The following is a 22274-nucleotide window of genomic DNA, read 5'->3' as shown; positions in this document are numbered from 1 at the left end:
ACTGACCGTTTCACGTTGCAGCTCCACCAAGACCAGAGAAAGACGAATGTGTCCCATCACCCTGTGGCCCGAACGCGGAGTGCTTGAGAGGCGTTTGCACGTGTATGCCAGAGTTCCAAGGAAACCCCTATCTAGGATGCAGACCCGAATGTGTTCTGAACACAGACTGCCCCCGCGACCGGGCCTGTTTACGTAACAAGTGCATGGACCCTTGCCAGGGCACTTGTGGCTTCAATGCCATGTGTACTGTTATCAATCACGTCCCTATGTGCAGCTGTCCCGGAAACATGACAGGCAATGCGTTCAGTCAGTGCACCCCTCTGCAAGGTATTTATACAGCCCGATTCTGCATGCGTCCGGGAAGTGCAAGATTGTAACACTTTTTTTTTGTTAGACATGACACCCAGTAACCCATGTAGCCCGACACCCTGTGGCCCGAATAGCGAGTGCCGCGTTGTCAATGGACAGGCAGTGTGCTCGTGTATTAGGGGCTACTTGGGAAGCCCGCCCACGTGTCGACCCGAGTGCATAGTCAGCACCGACTGCCCACAGAACGAAGCCTGTAGCAACCAACGCTGCATAAACCCTTGTCTAGGAACTTGCGGTATCGGAGCCGAGTGCAATGTCGTCAACCATAATCCCTTGTGCAATTGTCCATTGCGATTCACCGGAGATCCTTTCGTTCAGTGCATACCATTCTGTAAGAGTTGATTCCTTTTTCAGGTCCCATTTTAATTGAACGATCGTTTGCAACGTGAAATCTGATTCGTTGCAGTTGAGGAGCCGGTCGTAGACCCCTGTCAGCCATCACCCTGTGGTCCCAACTCCCAATGTCAAGTAATCAACAACTCACCCTCGTGCTCGTGCTCCCCAGGATTCTCGGGTAGCCCGCCGAATTGCAGGCCAGAGTGTGTCAGTAACAGCGAATGCGCGAGTCAGTTAGCTTGCATCAGTCAAAAGTGCCGGGATCCTTGCGCTGGATCCTGTGGCAGCGGCGCAAACTGTTATGTCGTCAGCCATACTCCCATGTGCACCTGTCTGACTGGGTACACCGGAGATCCGTTCACCCAGTGTATCCTCAGAGAACGTAAGAGCCTTGGAATGCTCGCGATTGATTTAACATTTTTCTTGCATTCTCGTTTGTTTAATGGACCAATTTTACAGCTGTGACCGTTCCTGCTCCCGTTGACCCATGCAATCCATCCCCTTGCGGTTCTAACGCCATCTGCAAGGAGCAGAACGGTGCAGGCTCGTGCACCTGCATTCAAAGTTACATCGGCAATCCCTATGAAGGCTGTAGGCCCGAGTGTCTCTTGAACTCGGACTGCCCCTCGAATCAAGCATGTATGAACAATAGATGCAGGGACCCTTGTCCAGGAACTTGCGGTCGAAACGCGGAGTGCCATATTATCAATCATCTACCTGTTTGCGAGTGTTTCCCTAGACACACCGGCAATGCCTTTGTCCTTTGCTCGCCAATCCAACCAGGTACAGTAGCAATCTACGTGACGAGTAGTTTTTTGGAACCCGTGACAACCGGCAACCTGTTTTTAGACGTTGACCAGACAATCAGTAGACCTTGCAATCCTTCGCCCTGTGGACCCAACAGCCAGTGTAGAGCCGTCAATGGACAGTCTGTCTGTTCCTGTTTGCCCGAGTTCATTGGTAGCCCGCCCGCGTGCAGACCTGAGTGCACGATCAGCGCACAATGCGCTCCTAAAATGGCTTGCATCAATCAGAAATGTGCAGACCCTTGTCCTGGTTCCTGTGGCTCAAACACTAGGTGCGAAACGATCAACCATAACGCCATATGTGCATGCCAGTCTGGATTCACTGGCGATCCCCTTGTCGCTTGTTTCGAGATGCCAAGTAAGTCCCTGACAATGTTTTCTACACCTTCGATGTCAATACTGCTTAACTCCTTACTTAATTCATGCGAAAATTCTCCGGTCATAACATTTTCTGAGCAACTGTCTATTCCAGCGATAAAACCAGAGACAGTTCCATCGTACGTAAACCCCTGCGTACCATCACCCTGTGGACCTTATTCCGACTGTAGAGACGTAAACGGTCAGGCATCCTGTGCCTGTCTAGCAGACTATTCAGGAACTCCACCGAACTGTAGACCAGAATGCATTCGAAACTCAGAGTGTCCTAGCAATCAAGCTTGCATCCAGAGGAAATGTCGATACCCTTGCGAAGGAGTCTGCGGATTAGGAGCTCAATGTTCAGTAATAAACCACACACCTATCTGCACTTGTCCCACCGGGTTTGCCGGGGATTCTTTTGTCAGATGTTCTCCAGCTATAGGTACGGTCCATTGATGTCAAAACTATTCTCATCATTGTCCTCGAGATCTTGCTTTATGATTCATTGTACATTCTCCACGTTTGAACGATTAGCCCCCGTGGAACAACCCGCTGACACATGCAACTTATGCGGAACAAACACCCAATGTCTCAATGGTGTCTGCACTTGCTTGCCCGAGTACCAAGGAGACCCGTTGTTAGGCTGCCGTCCGGAATGCGTGATGAACCCGGATTGTTCAAGAGACAGAGCTTGTATCAGGAACAAATGTACCGATCCTTGCGTTGGAACTTGCGGACAGAACGCTCTGTGCTCTGTCGTGAATCATGTCCCAGTTTGTACTTGTCCACCGGGAACATCAGGAAACGCGTTTGTAGTTTGCTCCACGATGCAAGGTACAATTCAGCAATACGTTTTTACTGCTAGTATGTTCCAGAATGTTCGTCATTTAATTCTCCTGAATCTTTGAACAGTGCAAGCACCCCAAGATCCGTGCAACCCAACACCCTGCGGACCGAACAGTCAGTGCAGAAAGATAAATGACCAAGCTGTCTGCTCTTGCATACCTGGCTATCTAGACACTCCACCCAACTGTAGACCAGAGTGTATCCTCAGTTCCGACTGTCCCAGCGACATGGCCTGTAACAACCAAAAGTGCATTGACCCCTGTCCTGGCACTTGCGGCATCAGAGCAGACTGCGTGGTAGTGAACCACAACCCGATCTGCAGCTGCCCTCCGGACCTGACTGGCAATCCCTTCACGATGTGTATCAGGAGACGTGAGTAAACAATCTCGAAGAAGGAAGTTGCAGTGCGAAGTTACGACGCAAACTGTTAATCTTTTCCATTCCGTCTAACAGAAGAAGAGCCGCAAGTTCTAAACCCCTGCGTACCAACACCTTGCGGTCCAAACAGTCGCTGTCAAGTAATTAATAACTCTCCCTCCTGCTCGTGCTTACCCGAGTTCCTTGGGTCCCCTCCCAACTGCAAGCCGGAGTGCATTAGCAACAGCGAATGCTCCACCCACTTGGCCTGCATCAATCAGAAATGTCGTGACCCCTGTCCCGGATCCTGCGGTGCTAATGCCGAGTGCCGAGTAATCAGTCACACCCCCATGTGCGTCTGTTCTCTTGGTTTCATGGGGGATCCGTTCGTACAATGTCTTCCTAGGCCAGGTAAGCTGTGCTGCAACCAAGGATGCAATGACGCAGTGTGAAGAACGTGACTCGATCACTTTGAATAACTCGGTCAGTTTAGATTTCTCTTTATATGATAGAGAAAAATGTTAGTTAAATAATTGAAAAACTGTGGTAAAGAGATAATCGATTTCGATAGTTCAAGCTCATTCTGTTTTACAAGATATATTAATTACACTTTGTTCAATTTCCGTCGTTCAATCAGTGCGTTGATTGAGCTACTCCAATTTTGTCGTTTATTTTCTGTTAATGTGATCAAGTTAGGTTCTCCACTCCAAATAGTAATTACCAAATTCGATTACTAAAAGAAATGTCCCTGTAGTAATCGACGATACAACAAAGCAACCCACACCGTGCGTCCCATCCCCATGTGGCTCAAACGCGATGTGTAACGAACAAAATGGCGCTGCTTCCTGCAAATGTTTGCCTAATTACGTCGGCAACCCTTACGAAGGGTGTCGACCAGAATGCGTCATCAACTCAGACTGCACGGCAGACAGAGCTTGCGTCAGATCGAAATGTCAAAATCCTTGTCCAGGATTTTGCGGCTACAACGCTGTGTGCCAGGTGGTAAATCATGCACCTCTTTGCACCTGTCAGACAGGATATACTGGGGATGCTTTCACCCAGTGCAATATCATTCAAGAGCAACGTAAGTGATCAAATTTTAAATTTTGCTCTAAGTTGGTACAAAGAAGTGTTGCAATTTTCTTTAAACAAATTTGTGAGTTGCTATTCTCTTGTCGGAATAACGAGCTCACATGCAGCTAGAGACAAGGCTACATTTAGAGACCTGTTTTCAGCGAGACCAGCAGACCCCTGTAATCCTTCACCTTGCGGATTGAACAGCCAGTGCCGCGTGTCCAATGGTCAAGCCATTTGCTCCTGTTCACCAACCTTCCTAGGAACCCCGCCAATGTGCAGACCAGAATGTACAGTGAGCTCCGATTGCGCTACGAATCGCGCGTGTAAGAACCGCAAATGCGTAGACCCTTGTCCAGGTATTTGCGGTATCAATGCCAGATGCGAAGCGATCAATCACAGTCCGATCTGTAGCTGCAATCCCGGCTTCACCGGCGACTCTTTCGTGAGGTGTTTCAAACTCGAAAGTGAGTCCACGTTAGAGAATTTTGTGATTGATTTATATTTGCGACGGAACTAACCAGAACATTTTACACCAGTGGTAGCGGAGCCTGTCAACCCCTGCGTCCCATCGTCTTGCGGTCCGTTCTCCGTCTGTCGAATATTAGATAACACGCAGCTGCCCAGCTGTTCCTGCATGGAGAACTACATAGGCACCCCGCCGAATTGTCGACCGGAGTGTACCATCGATTCCGAATGTGGTAGCGACAGAGCTTGTTTAAGACAGAGATGCACTGATCCATGCCCAGGGTCATGTGGTCAAGGAGCGCAGTGTTTGGTGGTGAATCATATGGCTGTCTGCACTTGTCCCAAGGGCTACACTGGCGATCCGTTTGTCAACTGTTTTGTAGATACTCCTCGTAAGAATCTTCTCGATTGTCTCTAGGGGGCACTCAGTTATAAACAAACTATCAATTATTATAGATATGAAATTCGGGAGAAACATTACCAGACATCAATTATGTGTGCAAAATAATATCCTTTATCATCTCAAAGAATCCAAGCTAATATCTAACCGAATGCCCCCTCAAATCAAACGTAAAAAATCAACGATTTCTCTAACAAAATTGTTACGACAGCTTCACCACTGGCTCCACAAGACGCCTGTAACCCGTCGCCCTGCGGCGCGAACGCAGTTTGTCGCGATGGCACTTGCACATGCATGCCAGAGTACCACGGTGACCCGTACTATGGATGTCGTCCAGAATGTGTTCAGAACCCAGACTGTCCCTTGGATAGAGCCTGCAATCGTAACAAATGTTTTGATCCTTGCGTGGGTGTATGTGGCCAGAGCGCAGAATGCGTGGTGATCAACCACACTCCCATGTGCAGTTGTCCAGATGGTATGACTGGTAACGCGTTTACCACGTGCTATCCGGTTAGAGGTAAATTGAAAAACCAAAAAGTATATCCAGGTCAGTTTTTGAACACTGTAACAGAAGATGTCGCGTTCCAGACCCGCAGATAGTAGAACCCTGCAACCCATCACCCTGTGGACCCAACAGCCGATGCCAAGACTTCAGTGGTCAGGCAGTCTGCTCTTGTGCCCCTGGTTATATAGGCAATCCTCCAGCGTGTCGACCAGAATGTCTGGTAAACACCGATTGCCCTTTGAACGAGGCTTGCGTGAACTTGAAGTGTAACGACCCGTGTCCTGGATCCTGTGGAGTGTCCGCCCGTTGCCAAGTGATCAATCACAACCCCATTTGCAGCTGTCCTCCAGTTTTCACTGGAGATCCATTCGTCCGTTGCGTACCCAGACGTAGGTGTCAAAGAGTTAAGATAGCTTCTCCTAGCTTCCTGGATAATGATCTAATCTTTCGTCAATTTTGAAGCCGAGGAACCCGTGACTCCCACGAACCCTTGTCAGCCGTCACCATGCGGTCCCAACGCGGTCTGCCAGCTGATCAATAACCAACCGTCATGCTCCTGCAAGGCAGAATTCATTGGCACCCCTCCCAATTGCAGACCCGAGTGCGTCAGTAACAGCGAGTGCAATAACAACCTAGCCTGCATCAATCGCAAATGCAGGGACCCCTGTCCAGGCTCCTGCGGTTCCAACGCGGAATGTCACGTAGTGAACCATGTACCTGCGTGTACCTGCATGAGGGATTTCACCGGAGATCCGTTTGTTCAATGCACTGCCAAGCCACGTAAGTGATCGATAAAGAATCGATGACCCCAAGGTGCAGAATTTGAAAGATGATTTTCCGTTCGTCCTTTCAGCGTTACCAGCGATTCCAACACGACCCTGTCAGCCGTCTCCATGCGGAGCCAACGCCATTTGCCGCGAGCAAAATGGTTTCGGCTCATGCTATTGTTTGCCCGAATATATCGGCAATCCTTATGAAGGATGTCGACCGGAATGCACCATCGCGTCGGATTGTCCATCTCATTTAGCATGTATCAATCTCAAGTGTCAGAATCCTTGTCCCGGTGCTTGCGGTGGTAATACCAACTGCCAGGTTATCAACAACCTTCCTGTGTGCACCTGTCTGCCACAGTACAATGGTGACCCATACGTGAACTGTTTGTACAAACTGCCCACCAGTAAGTAATGAAGTTGATGGTTTTGTGGTCTTCAAATGCTGGTTTCAACAGTGCTTGAAGTCAGTTTGAGGACCACTAGGCTAACACGTTTTTGTTCACCAATAATACCTACAACATTAACTTATAGTCGAAGAAGATGAACCCGACGTATGCAGACCTTCACCCTGCGGACCGAATAGTCAATGCCAAAAAATCAATGGCCAAGCTGTGTGCTCTTGCCTGCCCCAATATGTAGGAACCCCTCCGAACTGCAGACCCGAATGCGTCGTCAATTCGGAATGCAACTCGAATCTAGCTTGCGTAAACCAGAAGTGCAGGGACCCCTGCGTTGGAACTTGCGGTCGCAATGCACAATGCAAAGTCATTCACAATAGCCCGATCTGTAGCTGCGGTGATGGTTTAACAGGCGATCCATTTGTCTACTGTTTCCCCGCAACAAGTGAGTCGAATTCTGCCTCAACACAACCATCGAAACCAATGATTTTCCATTATGACAACCGTATTGTTTCCCCACAGCATCCCAACCGGCGGATCAGTATCCAAAAGACCCATGTATTCCGTCCCCTTGTGGTCCGAACGCGCTATGCAAGTCCTTAGGCGACTCTCCCGTTTGCACCTGTATGAACAACTACATAGGCGTGCCTCCTAACTGTCGACCAGAGTGCACCATGAACTCGGACTGTACGGCGAACAGAGCCTGTATTCGAGAGAAGTGCAGAGATCCTTGTCCAGGATCCTGCGGCGTCAATGCAAGGTGCACTGTGGTTAACCACACGCCTGCTTGCACTTGTCCCGCAGGTTACACCGGTGACCCGTTCACCAGTTGCTCTCCGGTTCCTCCACCCGACAGTAAGCAAGACAAATCTATCATGACATCGATACGTAAACCACTTGATCCGTCATCATAATCCTTGCATTTTAGTGACAGAAGCCCCGACAGATCTTTGCAACCCTTCACCATGCGGACCAAACGCACAGTGCCAAGACGGTACTTGCACTTGTTTGCCCGGTTACCTGGGTGACCCTTATAGTATCTGTCGCCCTGAATGTGTCATCAACACTGATTGTCTCCGAACCGAAGCCTGTATACTGCACAAGTGCAGGAACCCTTGTGTCGGGACCTGCGGAGCAAACGCTGAGTGCAACGTAGTCAATCACTTGCCGATGTGCAGTTGCCCTAGGAACACAACTGGAAGCGCGTTCGTGGCTTGCAGCCCAATGAAAGGTTGGTCACTCAGCCATGCGCCCTGTCATTCGCAGCAGTTTATGGGAAATGCATTACCGATATTTCTTACAATGTAGACATGACCGTCATCGATCCCTGCAACCCATCCCCCTGTGGTCCCAACAGTCACTGTCGTTCCTCGAATGGACAAGCAGTGTGCACTTGCGTCAATGGATTCAAAGGATCACCACCCTCCTGCAGGCCAGAATGCATCGTTAGCACCGATTGTCCTCGCAACAGAGCCTGCAGTAATCAGAAGTGCATTGACCCCTGTTTGGGCGCTTGCGGATTATCCGCGCAGTGTACCGTCATCAATCACAACCCTGTGTGCAGGTGTTTCGACCAGTTCGTCGGTGATCCGTTTGTGCAATGCACTCCGCCCAGTAAGAACGAAGAATTTTGATAATATAGTACCAAAGACAATACAGTACAAAAGAAGATGACTTCATTGTGCGCTTTGATAATTTTAGGCAAATTACCGGATATCCCAGTGAATCCTTGCCAACCCTCACCCTGCGGCCCCAACGCAGTTTGCCAGGTGATCAACAACACACCTTCTTGCACCTGTCTCCCACAATTTATAGGAATCCCGCCAAACTGCAAGCCGGAGTGCGTGAGCAACTCTGAGTGCCCAGTTCAACAAGCCTGTATCAATCAGAAATGCAGAAACCCTTGTCCAGGATCTTGCGGAAGGAACACTGAGTGCAGGACAGTCAGTCACACTCCAACGTGCAGCTGTGCGAGTGGTTTCACCGGAGATCCATTCGTGCAGTGCACCCCTCAGCCCAGTAAGATACACTTTATTATAATCTTGTCAACGAATCGGTACCTGAAACAGACGCTAACGCGACTTCGATTATAGTGGAAGACACCCCAATCAGAGTGAACCCGTGTCAACCGTCACCTTGCGGCGCGAACGCCATTTGCCGCGAATCTTACGGTTCGGCTCTGTGCAGCTGTCTCCCCGACTTCTACGGCAATCCCTACGAAAACTGCCGACCCGAATGTCTCATTGACTCGGACTGTCAGTTCAATCGAGCCTGCATCAGAAACAAGTGTCAAGACCCCTGTCCGGGCACCTGTGGTCTGAATGCGGTCTGCCAGGTTGTCAATCACATTCCCAGCTGTAGTTGTAGGTCAGGTTTTACAGGAAATCCATTCAGATCCTGCGGTGTCCTCGAAGAACCCTGTAAGTTAGCAAGTTTGACCGCGTTCATGTTCCGGATCAGAGTTGCAATCTAATTTACCTTGAATTATAAAGCAGTGAAACCATCTATCGCGAACCCATGCCAACCATCACCGTGCGGACCAAACAGTCGTTGTCAAGATGTCAACGGCCAGGCCAGCTGCTCCTGCTTGCCCACCTTCAAAGGAACCCCGCCAGCCTGTAGACCAGAATGCGTCGTCAGCGCGGAGTGTCCCACTAATCAAGCCTGCATGGCTCAGAAATGCGTTGACCCTTGTCCAGGTGTATGTGGTGTGAGTGCTAGGTGCGAAGTGTTCCACCATAGCCCCATATGCAGCTGCAGCGCCGGTCAGACCGGAGATCCTTTCGTAAAATGCTTCGACGTTACCAGTGAGTGACCGATTGCTAAAACATATTCAATTGGTCATTGAACTATCGTGTGATCGGGGATATTTCCTATTTTAGCCATAGTACCGTCCACGCCTGTCAACCCCTGCATACCATCACCCTGCGGACCGTTCTCTCAATGCCAAGATATAGGAGGAATTCCGTCCTGTTCCTGCCTACCCAGTTACGTGGGCTCTGCCCCTAATTGTCGACCAGAATGTTTGGTGAATTCCGATTGCACAAGCGACAAAGCTTGCGTCAGAGAAAAGTGTATTGATCCTTGTCCTGGGTCTTGCGGATCGAATGCGCTCTGCAATGTGATCAACCACACGCCGTCCTGCACGTGTCCTTCAGACTTCGTGGGCGACGCTTTTACTAGTTGCCAACCGAGGCCTGCAAGTAAGCATGCAATTGCAGTTTGATCTTAGGCGGGAACGTATTCCTGTTACACGGGGTGAAACTTGTGTGAAATATTTTTATTAGAAAAATATTTGACGTCTTTCTTTATTGACCATGGCACGCATTGATTTCGAAACATTTATCTTAGAGGTGAAACATGGCCAGCTAAAAAGGACTGTATATCAAATATTTCTCTAAAGAACACTTTTCACTTAAGTTTTATTAAATCAGCTGTGCAACTGAGACACGTTCCTTATTGTAACGATGATCGATACTCTCTTACTGATCCAATGTCCTCCGACCAGCCCCACCAGCGCCCTCAGATCCCTGCAACCCTTCGCCCTGCGGCCCGAATACCCAGTGTCGCAATGGAGCTTGCACCTGCATAAGCGAGTACCGCGGCAACCCCTACGAAGGCTGCTACCCCGAGTGCGTCCAAAACTCTGATTGCAACCGTAACAGAGCCTGCTCCAACAACAAGTGTGTGGACCCTTGCGCGGGCGTCTGCGGTCAGAACGCAGAGTGCGTAGTCGTAAACCACATTCCCACCTGCAGTTGCATAGAGAACTACGAGGGAGACTCTTTCACCCTCTGTAAACCTATTCAAAGTGAGTTTGCCTGTACGCTTACCCGGAAGAGATCCGCTTGGATCGCCATGTGAAACTGTTATTGATCCCTCTTGCTTGATAGAACGCGTGAGACCCTGCGAGCCCTCGCCCTGCGGACCCAACAGCGTATGCCGTGATTTCGGCGAACAGGCCTCTTGCTCCTGCCTCCCTGGATACTTCGGAACTCCACCCAGTTGCAGGCCCGAGTGCCTTGTGAACACCGACTGCGAGCAGAGTAGGGCTTGCGTGAACCAGAGATGTCAGAACCCCTGCGTGAACACTTGTGGCCAAGGTGCATTGTGCGCCGTTCGCAACCACAACCCTATTTGCAGCTGCCCCGACCGGTTCTCTGGCGATCCATTCGTCAGCTGCTTCCCCATCCGTAAGTAGAGATTTCAAATGATCCAGAACCATTGGAACTTCAAGAAGTCGACTGTTTAATTGCTGATTTTAATAGGTCTTTTTTGTGAACGTTTTATAGAGGTTCAGTGAAATGTAATGCGAAAGGTCAAACCAATTTTAGCGGAAGCTTTTGCGACAGACAGTTCCTACTTTCCTCCGTAAACATTTTGTTTAGATCATATATCTTTTAAGTTGAGAGTCTAGTCGGCTCAGAAAATTTCACAAAATGTTATTCATGGCAAATTTCATATTAATAATTCCACAGGGTTTAATATTATCTGGAGCAGAAGGTAGGGGACCCTTGCATGTAGAAATATTTTGAGAACGAAGACTTATTTGTTTTTTGAGAAATGTCAGCATGTACGAACCTTGTTAAATGAACCGAAGCAAAAGTAACCATTGATTCTAGTTACCGATTCCTCCTGTACCCCCATAACCAAACTGTGTTTGTTGCCGGCGAACAGAAACGAACGACCTGGAACCAAGCCTGGACCCGTGCACCCCCTCGCCGTGTGGACCGAACTCCCAGTGCACCGTAATCAACAATAAACCGTCCTGCGCCTGTATGCCCGAGTACATAGGATCTCCTCCCAACTGTAGGCCCGAGTGTCTCGTGAACAGCGAGTGCCCTGGCAATCAGGCCTGCGTTAGACAGAAGTGTACCGATCCTTGTGTAGGGCTCTGCGGTACCAATGCCCTCTGCCAGGTTGCCCTGCATTACATCCGTTGCGTCTGTCCCGAGGGATATACCGGAGACCCAGTCACTGTTTGTTCCCCGATCACGAGTAAGGACCATCCCGTGTGACCACGATAATTTTAAATGTCCCGCGATTTATTACCAATTTTTATCCAGTCATTCACCGAGAAGTTGATCGTCTTTTTCTTTCGTTTTTAGCTGTAAATATTGTACATACGCATCGTATACAGAAAGCATGCAGACCTTCTCTTAGTATCTCTCCTCTAAAATCATATTATTGTTCATACACGATGATTTTCACTCTACATATTCTCTCGGTCTATGTAAATCATGTATATTCGCGTTTCTTGTACAGCTTCATACTTACATTCTATCTTCAAAATCAAGATCGTTGTAAATTAACTCTTCTTGTTTGTAGTTAGACGATCGATTTATGCGCAAGGGTTAATTGTGTATTGTTACGTTTTAGCACCGGCACCATTACCCACACCAACGAGACCATGCAGTCCTTCGCCCTGCGGCGTCAATGCTTACTGCAGGGAGAGAGCGAACACCGCCTTCTGCGAGTGCATACCTGGATACAGAGGAAATGCTTACGAAGGCTGCCAGCCGGAGTGCTTGGTGAACACCGACTGTCCGAAATCACAGGCCTGCATTAAGACCAAGTGTCAGGATCCTTGTCCGGGCACCTGCGGCGTGGGAGCTATTTGCACAGTGTCCAATCATATCCCTATCTGCTCGTGTCCACAACCGACTATCGGGGATGCGTTTACCCTCTGCAGAGCTGAAGGTACATTTGCACTAAATTCATTCATTCTCGAGTTTTTCAAGCATAATTTTAAAATTCACAAGATTTATTCACCCCTTTTTAATTCTATTAAGAACGACTGTTAAATTCACAAAAATCCATCCATTCTTACTTCTATCGAGGATAATTTTAAAGTTTTCAAAGATTGTTTATCCCTTAGTGGAACTAAACGTAATCGTATTATCTGCAATATAGAACCAAAAGAGAGAGACCCCTGCTCTCCATCACCCTGCGGACCCAACACCCTCTGCGAGAAGGTCGGCGACACCGTGGTTTGCAAATGCCTGCCCGGTCTTCAAGGTGTACCATCCAGCGTCACTGGTTGCCACCCAGAATGCGTGATTAGCTCCGACTGTCCAGGCGACAAAGCGTGCATCAACAACAGGTGCATAAATCCCTGCACGCAGAACGTATGCGGTATCAAGGCGACGTGCAAAGCAATCAATCACAGTCCACTCTGTAGCTGTCCGTCCCCGTTGGTTGGTAATCCGTTCGTGGAATGCAGTCAGCTAATTGGTAAGCATGAATCGCATAATAATATTTATCTTCATGTCCAAGCAATCACGTTAAATATTTCGATCTTCTTTTAGAAACCGACCCTTGCAGTCCGTCACCTTGCAATTACAATGGCGAGTGCAAAGTTAGGAACGGCGTTGCAGTTTGCATCTATCCGGAATGTGTGATTAATGAGGACTGTCCACGTGATAAGGCTTGTTTCGGGCTAAAATGCAGGGACCCGTGCATCGGCTCCTGCGGTGTTAATTCACTTTGTCAAACAGTTAATCACAAACCCATCTGCTCGTGTCCGCCTGGTTTCACCGGCAACGCGAGAATACAGTGCAACGTTCCACCTGCTGACGGTAATTTATCAAAAACAATGTTCCTGTAACTGTGAGCGTGGGTGTGTAAATAATTAATTTTCTTAATATTCACATGCATTTGATTCCCACTTGCAGTGCCAGTCCCGGAATGCACTAACAACTACGACTGCCCGAACGACAAGACCTGCTACAACCAGAAATGCGTCGATCCTTGCACACTGGACTCCTGCGGCTACAACAGTCGCTGTCACGTGCTGCTGCACCGTGCTATATGCGTCTGCAACGAAGGTTTCACTGGCAATCCCCAACAACATTGTCGTGAAAGTGTGTAACTAGGATTCAAAGTCTAAAACCTTTAAAACGGTGCTGAGTCGTAACGTTGCATTTACTATTGCAGTTGGGTGTCGCGGCGACAGCGAGTGCCCGTTGGCTCAATCATGCGTCAACAACGAGTGCATAGAAGCTTGCTTGGTCACTCAATGTGGTATCAACGCTCTCTGTTCATCCGACGGCTACCATAAACCACGGTGCTACTGTCCCGACGGATACCAAGGCAACCCTTATCAAATTTGCGAGAGACCCGAATGCACCAGCGACAACGACTGTCCATCTTCCTTGGCGTGTCGCAACCAGAGATGCGTCAACCCTTGCAACTGTCCTCTGTCGGCGCAATGCAATGTCGTCAACCATAGACCCAACTGCCGGTGCCCGCCAGGTTACACCGGCGATCCTTACACGGCTTGCTTGATGGGTAACTTATTTTTATATTGTATGAATTATTATTTAGTAGAATTAATTGACAACTGGAAAATTACCGTCCTCCTTCCAGAACCAGTGGAGCTGCAACCCCAATGTCGAGTAGATGGTGACTGTCCCAGCAAATTAGGCTGCTTCTATGGTATTTGCAAGGATCCTTGTACCGAAACGAAGCCTTGCATCGCCGGTGCAAGGTGCTCCGTTGTTGACACATTACCAATGAGGACCATGATCTGCGAATGTCTGCCGAATTTCGCTGGTGATGCGACGGTCGCTTGCATCCCAGGTACACGTCAATCACATTTAAAAATCTGCAGTTCACAAAATCGTTGCTTTAACAAATTTTACACGTGATTTGTTATATTTGTTTTTTTAGTGGACCAGCAGCTTGACGCGATCTGCAACTCCGATGTCGACTGCACGTCGAACATGGCTTGCTTAAACCACCGATGCATCAACCCGTGCACCATAAACCCTTGTGCATCGAACGCGCAGTGCGTTGTACAGAATCATCGACGTCAATGTCACTGCAACACTGGTCTATCCGGAGATCCCTTCATGAATTGCTACAGAGGTAACCATTGCGTTAATGAACATTTGACAATGCACACTGTAATATATGAAATTGTGGCACCACTGCGATTAATTAAAAATTATAATAATGTTACACTAGACACCGAGGGATTCCCCGATTGCACCACGAACTCTGATTGCGCGCCGGAAGCAGCCTGTATCAATCAACTCTGCCAGAACCCATGTCTGGGCTCGTATTGTGGATTGAACGCGGAGTGCGTCATGGTGAACCATCATCCGACTTGTCACTGTCAGCAGAACCATGCTGGTGATCCACAAGTGCAGTGCTTTAAACGTAAGTTTCATAGTTTGCAATAAACACAACTGTTACTTAATAAATGTGACAATATCGCACTAGAATTTCATGTAACAAAAATGCATTTTTTCTTAAATTCATTCATTTCTTAGCCGAGTGCAAGTCGGACAACGATTGCCCTTACGACAAGACATGCCAGAACGAGAATTGCGTCAGTCCCTGCCTCGACGACGGAATCGCATGCGGGCGTGGTGCAGAGTGCATAGCGATTTCTCACCGAGCGCAGTGCGTCTGCCCGAGAGGAACACAGGGAGATGCACGAATCGCTTGCATCTCGGCAGTGTGTCATTACAACGAAGACTGTGCCGATCACGAGGCCTGCGACAGATTGAACAGAGTCTGTCGACCAGTCTGCGACGACGACGTTTGTGCTGACACCGCCAAGTGCGTCGCCAGAGACCATCAGCCGAGATGCACCTGTCCTTCGGGAATGTCTGGAAATCCTTACGTCGAATGCACTGGTAAATTAATTTACATATCCAACGTTTCACCGCCGATAGAAAAATCTAGAAAATTGAATGATGCGCTTCTTCCACTGGTTATAGGCGTTTCAACAGAGGTAGAGTGCAGAAGCGACAGCGAGTGTCCATTAAACTTGGTCTGCATCAACAGAAGATGTCAAGATCCTTGTCTGTCTTCTCACATGTGCAATGGCGACCAGGAATGCAAAGTATTGAACACATTGCCGCTTCGCACGATGATTTGCAGTTGTCCACCCAACACCATCACCGACATCAACGGACAGTGCAAGAGAATCGTGTTAGCTGACGTGCAATGCCACCAGGATCAAGACTGCAACAATTCAGACAAGTGCATCAGTGGCACCTGCATCGAAGCCTGCCTCACCACACGGTGTGGCTTAAACGCTCAATGCAAGTCGGTTTCTCACACAGGTGTCTGCCAGTGTTCCCCAGACTTCACCGGCAACGCTTACATCGAGTGCACCAAAAGTACGTCTTATTCATTTAAAATATTATTGTTCGCAAATAATCGAGAAATTTCATGTAATGATAAATTGTTACGTTTCAGCACCATTGATCACGCTGCCGCCATATCGACCGCAATGCTACGCTAACAGCGAATGTGCCAGCGACAAACAGTGCATCAATTCTTTCTGCGTGAATCCGTGCGTAGCTGCGGATCCTTGCGGAAGAAATGCGCTATGCCACGTGAACAATCATGTCGCAGTATGCATGTGCCCTGTAAACTACGACGGGGACGCTAGGATCAATTGCATACCTCGTAAGTAGTTATTGATCAATTATTAACTCGAATAGGAAAAAGATAAGTGGTAGGTGATGTATTGAGTGTGTGGAACTTTCCAGTCTCTGTCTCATTAAATAAATTGCATCGACTCGTCTTTTGCAGCTGGCATAGTAGCCGAGTGTCGTTCGAACAGCGACTGCGCTGGAAATTCAGCCTGTGTGAACAGTCTGTGCATCAACCCATGCAACTGCGGTCCGAATGCAAAATGCACCGTTGTCGATCATTATCCATCTTGTTCATGCCCGCCTGGCTATTCTGGAAATCCTCAGCTGGGCTGCTTCAAACGTGAGCTACTGGAAAATAATTGGAAAATGTTGCTAATAGTATTTTACTGCCATTATTTAATTGTCTCAACGTTCTTGTAGTGGATTGTGAGTCGGACAGCGAATGTAACAACGCAGCAACTTGCTACAACGGACAATGCGTGAACCCGTGCATCCTGGAGAACAAGTGCGCGATCAATGCGGAATGTTACGGCGAAAATCATCGCGCCGTTTGCCGCTGCGGACTCGGCTACCTAGGCAATCCGGAAGTACATTGCGAGAGGGCTGAATGCAACACTGACTACGATTGTCCTCGAAATCTTGCTTGCGATAGCGGACGCTGCGTGAATCCTTGCATTGAGGAGTCACCATGCGCCCAGAATGCTATCTGCTATGTTCAGGATCACGAGGCTACCTGCCGTTGTCCAGAAAACTTACCAGCAGGAAATCCGTACTCCTATTGCGAGCACCGCACGACTTACTTGGACGAACCAGAGTGCAGGATCGACATCGATTGCGCTGACAAGCTGGTGTGCATCAAGAACAAGTGCATCGATCCTTGCCCAGTGATCAAACCGTGCTCGGAGAATGCTAGATGCAATGTTCTTGATACCGTTCCTGTCAGAACGATGACCTGCACATGTCCCGAAGGATGGACCACTGACGTCGACGAAGTCTGCAGGCCAAGTAAGTTGTTCCTTTCGTGCATTGCATTTTATTTTCTTATTCTCTAAAATTAGTAGATTCTGATCTTTAATCGTACGATTATTCCAGTTCAAATAACAACGATCGGCACCTGCACGAACAACGACGAATGTCCTGACAACGAGTCCTGCATCAACAGACAATGTAGGAACCCCTGCAACTGCGGCTCCAATGCAGCCTGCTACGTCAGGGGTCATAAGCCCATATGCTCCTGTGAAGAAGGCTACCAAGGCAACCCGGATATCGCTTGCTACTCCGTCGAATGCACCAGAGACAGCGAATGCTCTCTAGACAAGAGCTGCGTGAACAACAACTGCGTGAACCCTTGCTTAGTGTCCGACAACTGCGGCGTAAACGCCGAATGCTATCCAAACAACCATAAGGCAGACTGTCGGTGCCGGAAAGGTTACCACGGTAACGCGTTGGATCGCTGCAGAGTGATTGGCTGCTATAGCAACGGAGACTGTCCCGGAGACCATTCCTGCATTAATCTGCAATGCGTGGACCCATGCCGCCATGGAAATCCTTGCTCCCCGTTGGCCGAGTGCAGAGTTTTCAACCATCTCCCTATCTGTCGCTGTCCTGCGCATCATGTGGGCAATCCTTACGTTAACTGCAAACCGGAAGACAAGCCGGAGTGCAGGGAAGACGACGATTGTCCCGATTCGCTGGCCTGCTTCAGCAATAGGTGTCAGAACCCTTGTTCCGTCGTGGAACCATGCACAGAACCATCCGAGTGCAGGGTGCTACCAACTCACCCTGTTCGCACCATGGTCTGCGTATGTCCCAGCGGCTACGTCAGCAGTGGCAGCGGGACCTGCCGGGCTACCAAACCTATCTTGAATATCGAATGCACCAGGGATAGTGACTGTCCTTCGGACAAGTCCTGCGTGAACGCCGTTTGCAGGAATCCCTGCACTTGCGGACCCAATTCAGAGTGCATTGTCGCGGATCATAAACCCATCTGCTCCTGTGTCGCGGGTTACGATGGTAACGCTGACGTGGCGTGTACCAAAGGTGAGCAACTCTTTTAATTTAATAAATTAAGTAAATTGAGGGACCGTAATAAATGAAATCTTCACTTGATGTTGCAGTGGTAGGATGCCGAGTAGACACTGACTGCAGTGGAACACATGCTTGTGTACAACACAACTGCGTTCCTGCGTGTTCTCCAACCGAGCCCACCTGCGGCAAGAACGCTGTGTGCCAAGGAGTCAATCACAAAGCAATTTGCGAATGTCCGCCTGGACTAGGCGGTAATCCAAGGGTTGCTTGCACACTTCTGGGCTGCAGGACCAACACCGATTGCCCCACGAACAAAGCTTGCATCAACAGCCGCTGCGAGAACCCGTGCTCCGTGAATCCTTGTCGCGGAGACATGAACTGTAACGTCTACAACCACCTGGTCGAATGCGCCTGTCCACCTGGCTATATCGGCGACGTCGAATCCGGATGCACGAAACGTACGATCGAATTTAAATTGATCGATAAATTTGCATTTCCGCGTAGATGTACTTATTATAAATTTTTGTTTTAGTGACAGAGAAGTGTAAGGCGGACAATGAATGTCCATCTCAGACCGCCTGCTTCAATGGCGAGTGCATAAACCCTTGCGTCAAGATTCAACCCTGCGTGGCAAATGCGGACTGCAAGGTTTTGGACACAAGTCCCGTGAGGACCATGATCTGTGAATGTATTCCGGGATACAGAGGCAATGCAGTCGAACGCTGTGAAAAAAGTAATTTCTTTGTTCAAGGATTTCTTGAAATATTAATAGCGTGACAAGAAATTTTCTAACGGGATCTTCTGATTTTGTAGCCGATGTCTGTTCAGTGGAGAAAGGTCAGATCCGGGACGAGAATGGCAATTGCGTCTGTCCACCTGGCACAGCAAAGGATGAGAGCGACATTTGCATACCCTGTCGCAGACAGAGCGGAATGATCATCAACGAGGAAGGATACTGCGTATGCGCGCTGGAGAACGGAATGATCATCGACGAGTATGGTCGTTGTGTGTGCCCTGCAGAATATGGATACAGACTGGATGCTAATGGTTACTGTAAATTAGGTATGAAGATCATATGATCAACGTTTGGTGTATTCGATTGATTGTTAATTGGTTGGATTGATGGTATGTTGTAATTTACAGTAGATATAGACGAGTGTAGCCGCGACGACGACTGTGCTGATAACAGGTTCTGTGACAAGACCAGTCAGACCTGCGAGGATCCTTGTGTTACGCAGTTGTGTGGTATGAACGCGATTTGCAATGCTACCCGCCATCAAGCTATCTGCACCTGCATCAGCGGATACAGCGGGAACGCTTATACACAATGCTGTAAGATACGATCGATGATAGATAAATAGGACAAGATTTTGGACATATAGGTCAAGTATTAAGTAACTAACAACATTTTTGTTGAATAGATAACGGAAACAGAGGTCGCACCGATTTCCCCAGACCGGATATAATTGTCAGCTGTCTATCCGATGGAGTTCAGGTATTGATACATCTTCTGGACGACGAATTCGATGGTGTCCTCTACGTGAAAGGTCGCAGCAAGGACGAACAGTGTAGAAGAGTTGTGTCCATCTCTTCCGACACCATGCACAAGACGGAGATATTCAAAGTGGCGTTTGGAAACTGTGGACTAATCCACGTTAACGTAAGTTCCAATAATACTTGTGATTTAATCTGTTAGGAAACTTCTGTTTAACGCCATTCTCCTCCCGCATTTTCAGGGACAAGCAAGCTTTGTCTTAGTCATTCAGAAACACCCGAAACTGATGACTTACAAAGCTCAGGCCTACCACATTAAGTGTATCTATCAAACCGGGGAACAGAACGTCACTCTCGGCTTCAACGTCTCCATGCTAACCACAGCTGGTACCATAGCCAACACGGGTCCGCCACCGGTGTGTCTGATGAAGATCGTCACGCAAAACGGAAACGAAATCAATTCTGCCGAAATCGGTGACAATCTGATGTTGCAAGTCGAAGTTCAGCCTTCTAGTAAGTGTTCAATAGCAATTATCATAAGATACTAAATCGTAGAGGATGCGACTATATAGTTATTTTGTACAATTCAGGCATCTACGGCGGCTTCGCTCGAAACTGCGTGGCCAAGACGATGGAAGACAATTTGGAGAACGAATACATCGTGACGGATGAGAACGGATGCGCGACAGATCCCACGATATTCGGCGAATGGGAACAGAACCCAGAGACACAGGCTCTGATGGCCAGTTTCAATGCATTCAAATTCCCGAGTAGCGACAATATTCGGTTCCAGTGCAATATACGCGTGTGCTTCGGACGTTGTCAGCCTGTAAGTTTTCTAAAATTATTACAGAGCCCAAGATATATTTTTTTCAGAACAAAAATGATACTATTCAATTAATCAGGTCAATTGCCGAGGATACAACGCATTCGGACGTCGTCGTCGAGACGTGGACTCGGAGATGAATGACACAGCTTTGAGCGTCGCTGACAACTTCGAAGGACAGCTTAGAGAAGAGATAACGATACAGTCGAATCTTATATTCACGTTAGAGAGAAGAGAAGAGAGGTTTACAGCGGATCCAGCTGAAAGTAAGTCATTGCTTAGTTCGGAAATTTTAGCCGATATTATAACCGTAACGATTCGTTAACATGTGTCTTGATTGTTCCAGTCGCTTCAGCTCAAAGAGTGGAGGATATATGCGTTTCTATGGTCGGCTTTGTGATAGCACTAGTAATTACAGCACTCCTGGCACTGGTTGCTGTAGCTATTGCTGTATCCTGCTGGCTAATGGCGTATCGTCGCCAGCCAAAGACTGCTGGTCCACTGCCACATCCACCAGAGTTCCCAAATCCACTGTTCACTACAGAATCCGTAGCTGAACCTTCTCCTGACTATCACCTATCATAAGTCCTTTAGGATAATTATTATTTTATATCGTAATTTTATATAATTCTCGTTGGAATGCACTTCAGACCACCGGATCCTGGATGGTCGGTTTTGTATTTCTAGAAACCGACAACTCCTCCACTGACTGATCCTCCGTACTTTCATTCCCTAGGGTTCACACTGCCGCGTTCTCGTATCGCTCACTGTTATATATTACCAGTACCCTGAATCAAGATATACATAGTTCTATATTATAAATATATTGTACTATTTATGGTGATGGTTTGCTTCCATTATCTACATTCGAACGAATCTTTCAATATTCCACTTTTTCTTCTACCGTGCTCTGTCCAGTCTATTTAGTCATTGGAGGATTTGTTAAGCGTAACACTGCGAATTTAATTCCCGTGTAAAGTCAAACGAATTAGTCTAATATAGCTTTCTTACTTCGAGCGTAGGTAACTGTACATTTTATCTAATAAAACGTTAATGTAATATTTTTAAGACAATGCTACCTTTATTACTACACCTCTAATTCTAAAAACATTAATTTTGATTGTCATTGAAATTGCATACGTTTCATATTGATGGAAAATATAAATATTTATTTGATCTACTATCAGCTTCAGTAGATGCATATGTAGAAGTTTGTTTCTGTAGGTAGATTAATTTATTTTATTACTTTTTACTTCCACTACCATAATAGGAAACCTCACACGAGACCCCTGGTAACGGTAACTATAATAATGTTTTACATATTTAAGTTGTAATTAGTTATAAACAAATTTCCGTTTCGTGTTCCGATATCAAATATTCGGATGAATGATTTGTGCCGTTTTCAAATTCGTGGCAATATATAATCCGGCTCAAAATTTTTGCTGCATTCAAACGTATGTATAGCGCTACTCTACGCAGTGGCACAATGCTCAAACTATTCGCTAAAATTATCAGCAGGTGATAATTTTAAGGGTAAGGATAAGTGGTATTACTCTGTCACAGATAGCGCCACAGATCTTTTCTAGCCATTATTTTTTCATTCTACATCATGTTACGCATAGAAAATACTAATGTATACTGAACATCCTTTACAAATACGTTTTCGAGAATCTTATAAAGAAACAGATTTTATTATTTGAAGCTTCTTAGAAATGGAATTTCGTGCTGCGTGCTTCTGATAGCGCGCCAACCAAATAGATGCACGAAAAGAGTGAGACTGCAAGCACGATAGAATGAGACAAGCTGCATCATACGTGTGGTGTAACTTATTCCACTTACAGT

The 22274-nt window shown here is 47.6% G+C and overlaps 1 protein-coding gene across 1 annotated transcript in view; it reads left to right on the top strand.

Moving 5' to 3' along the window:
• Dpy (fibrillin-like protein dumpy) overlaps positions 1-21475 on the top strand; it is a gene marked incomplete at its 5' end in the record, with an annotated part of 87896 nt that extends 66421 nt beyond the window's left edge. The window contains 50 exons of the mRNA XM_078189303.1: positions 22-327; positions 395-700; positions 776-1087; positions 1165-1488; positions 1555-1869; positions 1984-2310; positions 2403-2702; positions 2781-3086; positions 3168-3482; positions 3826-4155; positions 4307-4612; positions 4685-5005; positions 5225-5530; positions 5602-5907; positions 5981-6298; positions 6372-6695; positions 6823-7134; positions 7212-7544; positions 7618-7920; positions 7998-8303; positions 8391-8708; positions 8783-9109; positions 9182-9496; positions 9572-9892; positions 10198-10500; positions 10583-10882; positions 11367-11687; positions 12069-12389; positions 12603-12923; positions 12998-13267; positions 13364-13552; positions 13626-13979; positions 14058-14270; positions 14361-14558; positions 14658-14852; positions 14966-15334; positions 15419-15823; positions 15903-16115; positions 16242-16424; positions 16505-17089; positions 17177-18124; positions 18202-18570; positions 18645-18845; positions 18926-19174; positions 19256-19444; positions 19534-19772; positions 19849-20119; positions 20197-20435; positions 20512-20698; positions 20779-21475. Of these exons, the coding sequence (XP_078045429.1) occupies positions 22-327; positions 395-700; positions 776-1087; positions 1165-1488; positions 1555-1869; positions 1984-2310; positions 2403-2702; positions 2781-3086; positions 3168-3482; positions 3826-4155; positions 4307-4612; positions 4685-5005; positions 5225-5530; positions 5602-5907; positions 5981-6298; positions 6372-6695; positions 6823-7134; positions 7212-7544; positions 7618-7920; positions 7998-8303; positions 8391-8708; positions 8783-9109; positions 9182-9496; positions 9572-9892; positions 10198-10500; positions 10583-10882; positions 11367-11687; positions 12069-12389; positions 12603-12923; positions 12998-13267; positions 13364-13552; positions 13626-13979; positions 14058-14270; positions 14361-14558; positions 14658-14852; positions 14966-15334; positions 15419-15823; positions 15903-16115; positions 16242-16424; positions 16505-17089; positions 17177-18124; positions 18202-18570; positions 18645-18845; positions 18926-19174; positions 19256-19444; positions 19534-19772; positions 19849-20119; positions 20197-20435; positions 20512-20698; positions 20779-21017 (15428 nt within the window). The remainder of the gene's footprint in view (positions 1-21; positions 328-394; positions 701-775; positions 1088-1164; positions 1489-1554; positions 1870-1983; positions 2311-2402; positions 2703-2780; positions 3087-3167; positions 3483-3825; positions 4156-4306; positions 4613-4684; positions 5006-5224; positions 5531-5601; positions 5908-5980; positions 6299-6371; positions 6696-6822; positions 7135-7211; positions 7545-7617; positions 7921-7997; positions 8304-8390; positions 8709-8782; positions 9110-9181; positions 9497-9571; positions 9893-10197; positions 10501-10582; positions 10883-11366; positions 11688-12068; positions 12390-12602; positions 12924-12997; positions 13268-13363; positions 13553-13625; positions 13980-14057; positions 14271-14360; positions 14559-14657; positions 14853-14965; positions 15335-15418; positions 15824-15902; positions 16116-16241; positions 16425-16504; positions 17090-17176; positions 18125-18201; positions 18571-18644; positions 18846-18925; positions 19175-19255; positions 19445-19533; positions 19773-19848; positions 20120-20196; positions 20436-20511; positions 20699-20778) is intronic.
• Positions 21476-22274: the final 799 nt, after the last annotated feature.

This window comes from Augochlora pura, chromosome 8, assembly GCF_028453695.1.
Source record: "Augochlora pura isolate Apur16 chromosome 8, APUR_v2.2.1, whole genome shotgun sequence".
Classification (NCBI taxonomy): Eukaryota; Metazoa; Arthropoda; class Insecta; order Hymenoptera; family Halictidae; genus Augochlora; species Augochlora pura.
The sequence above is the reverse complement of the archived record's forward strand: the minus strand, read 5'-3'. Positions and strand labels throughout refer to the sequence as shown.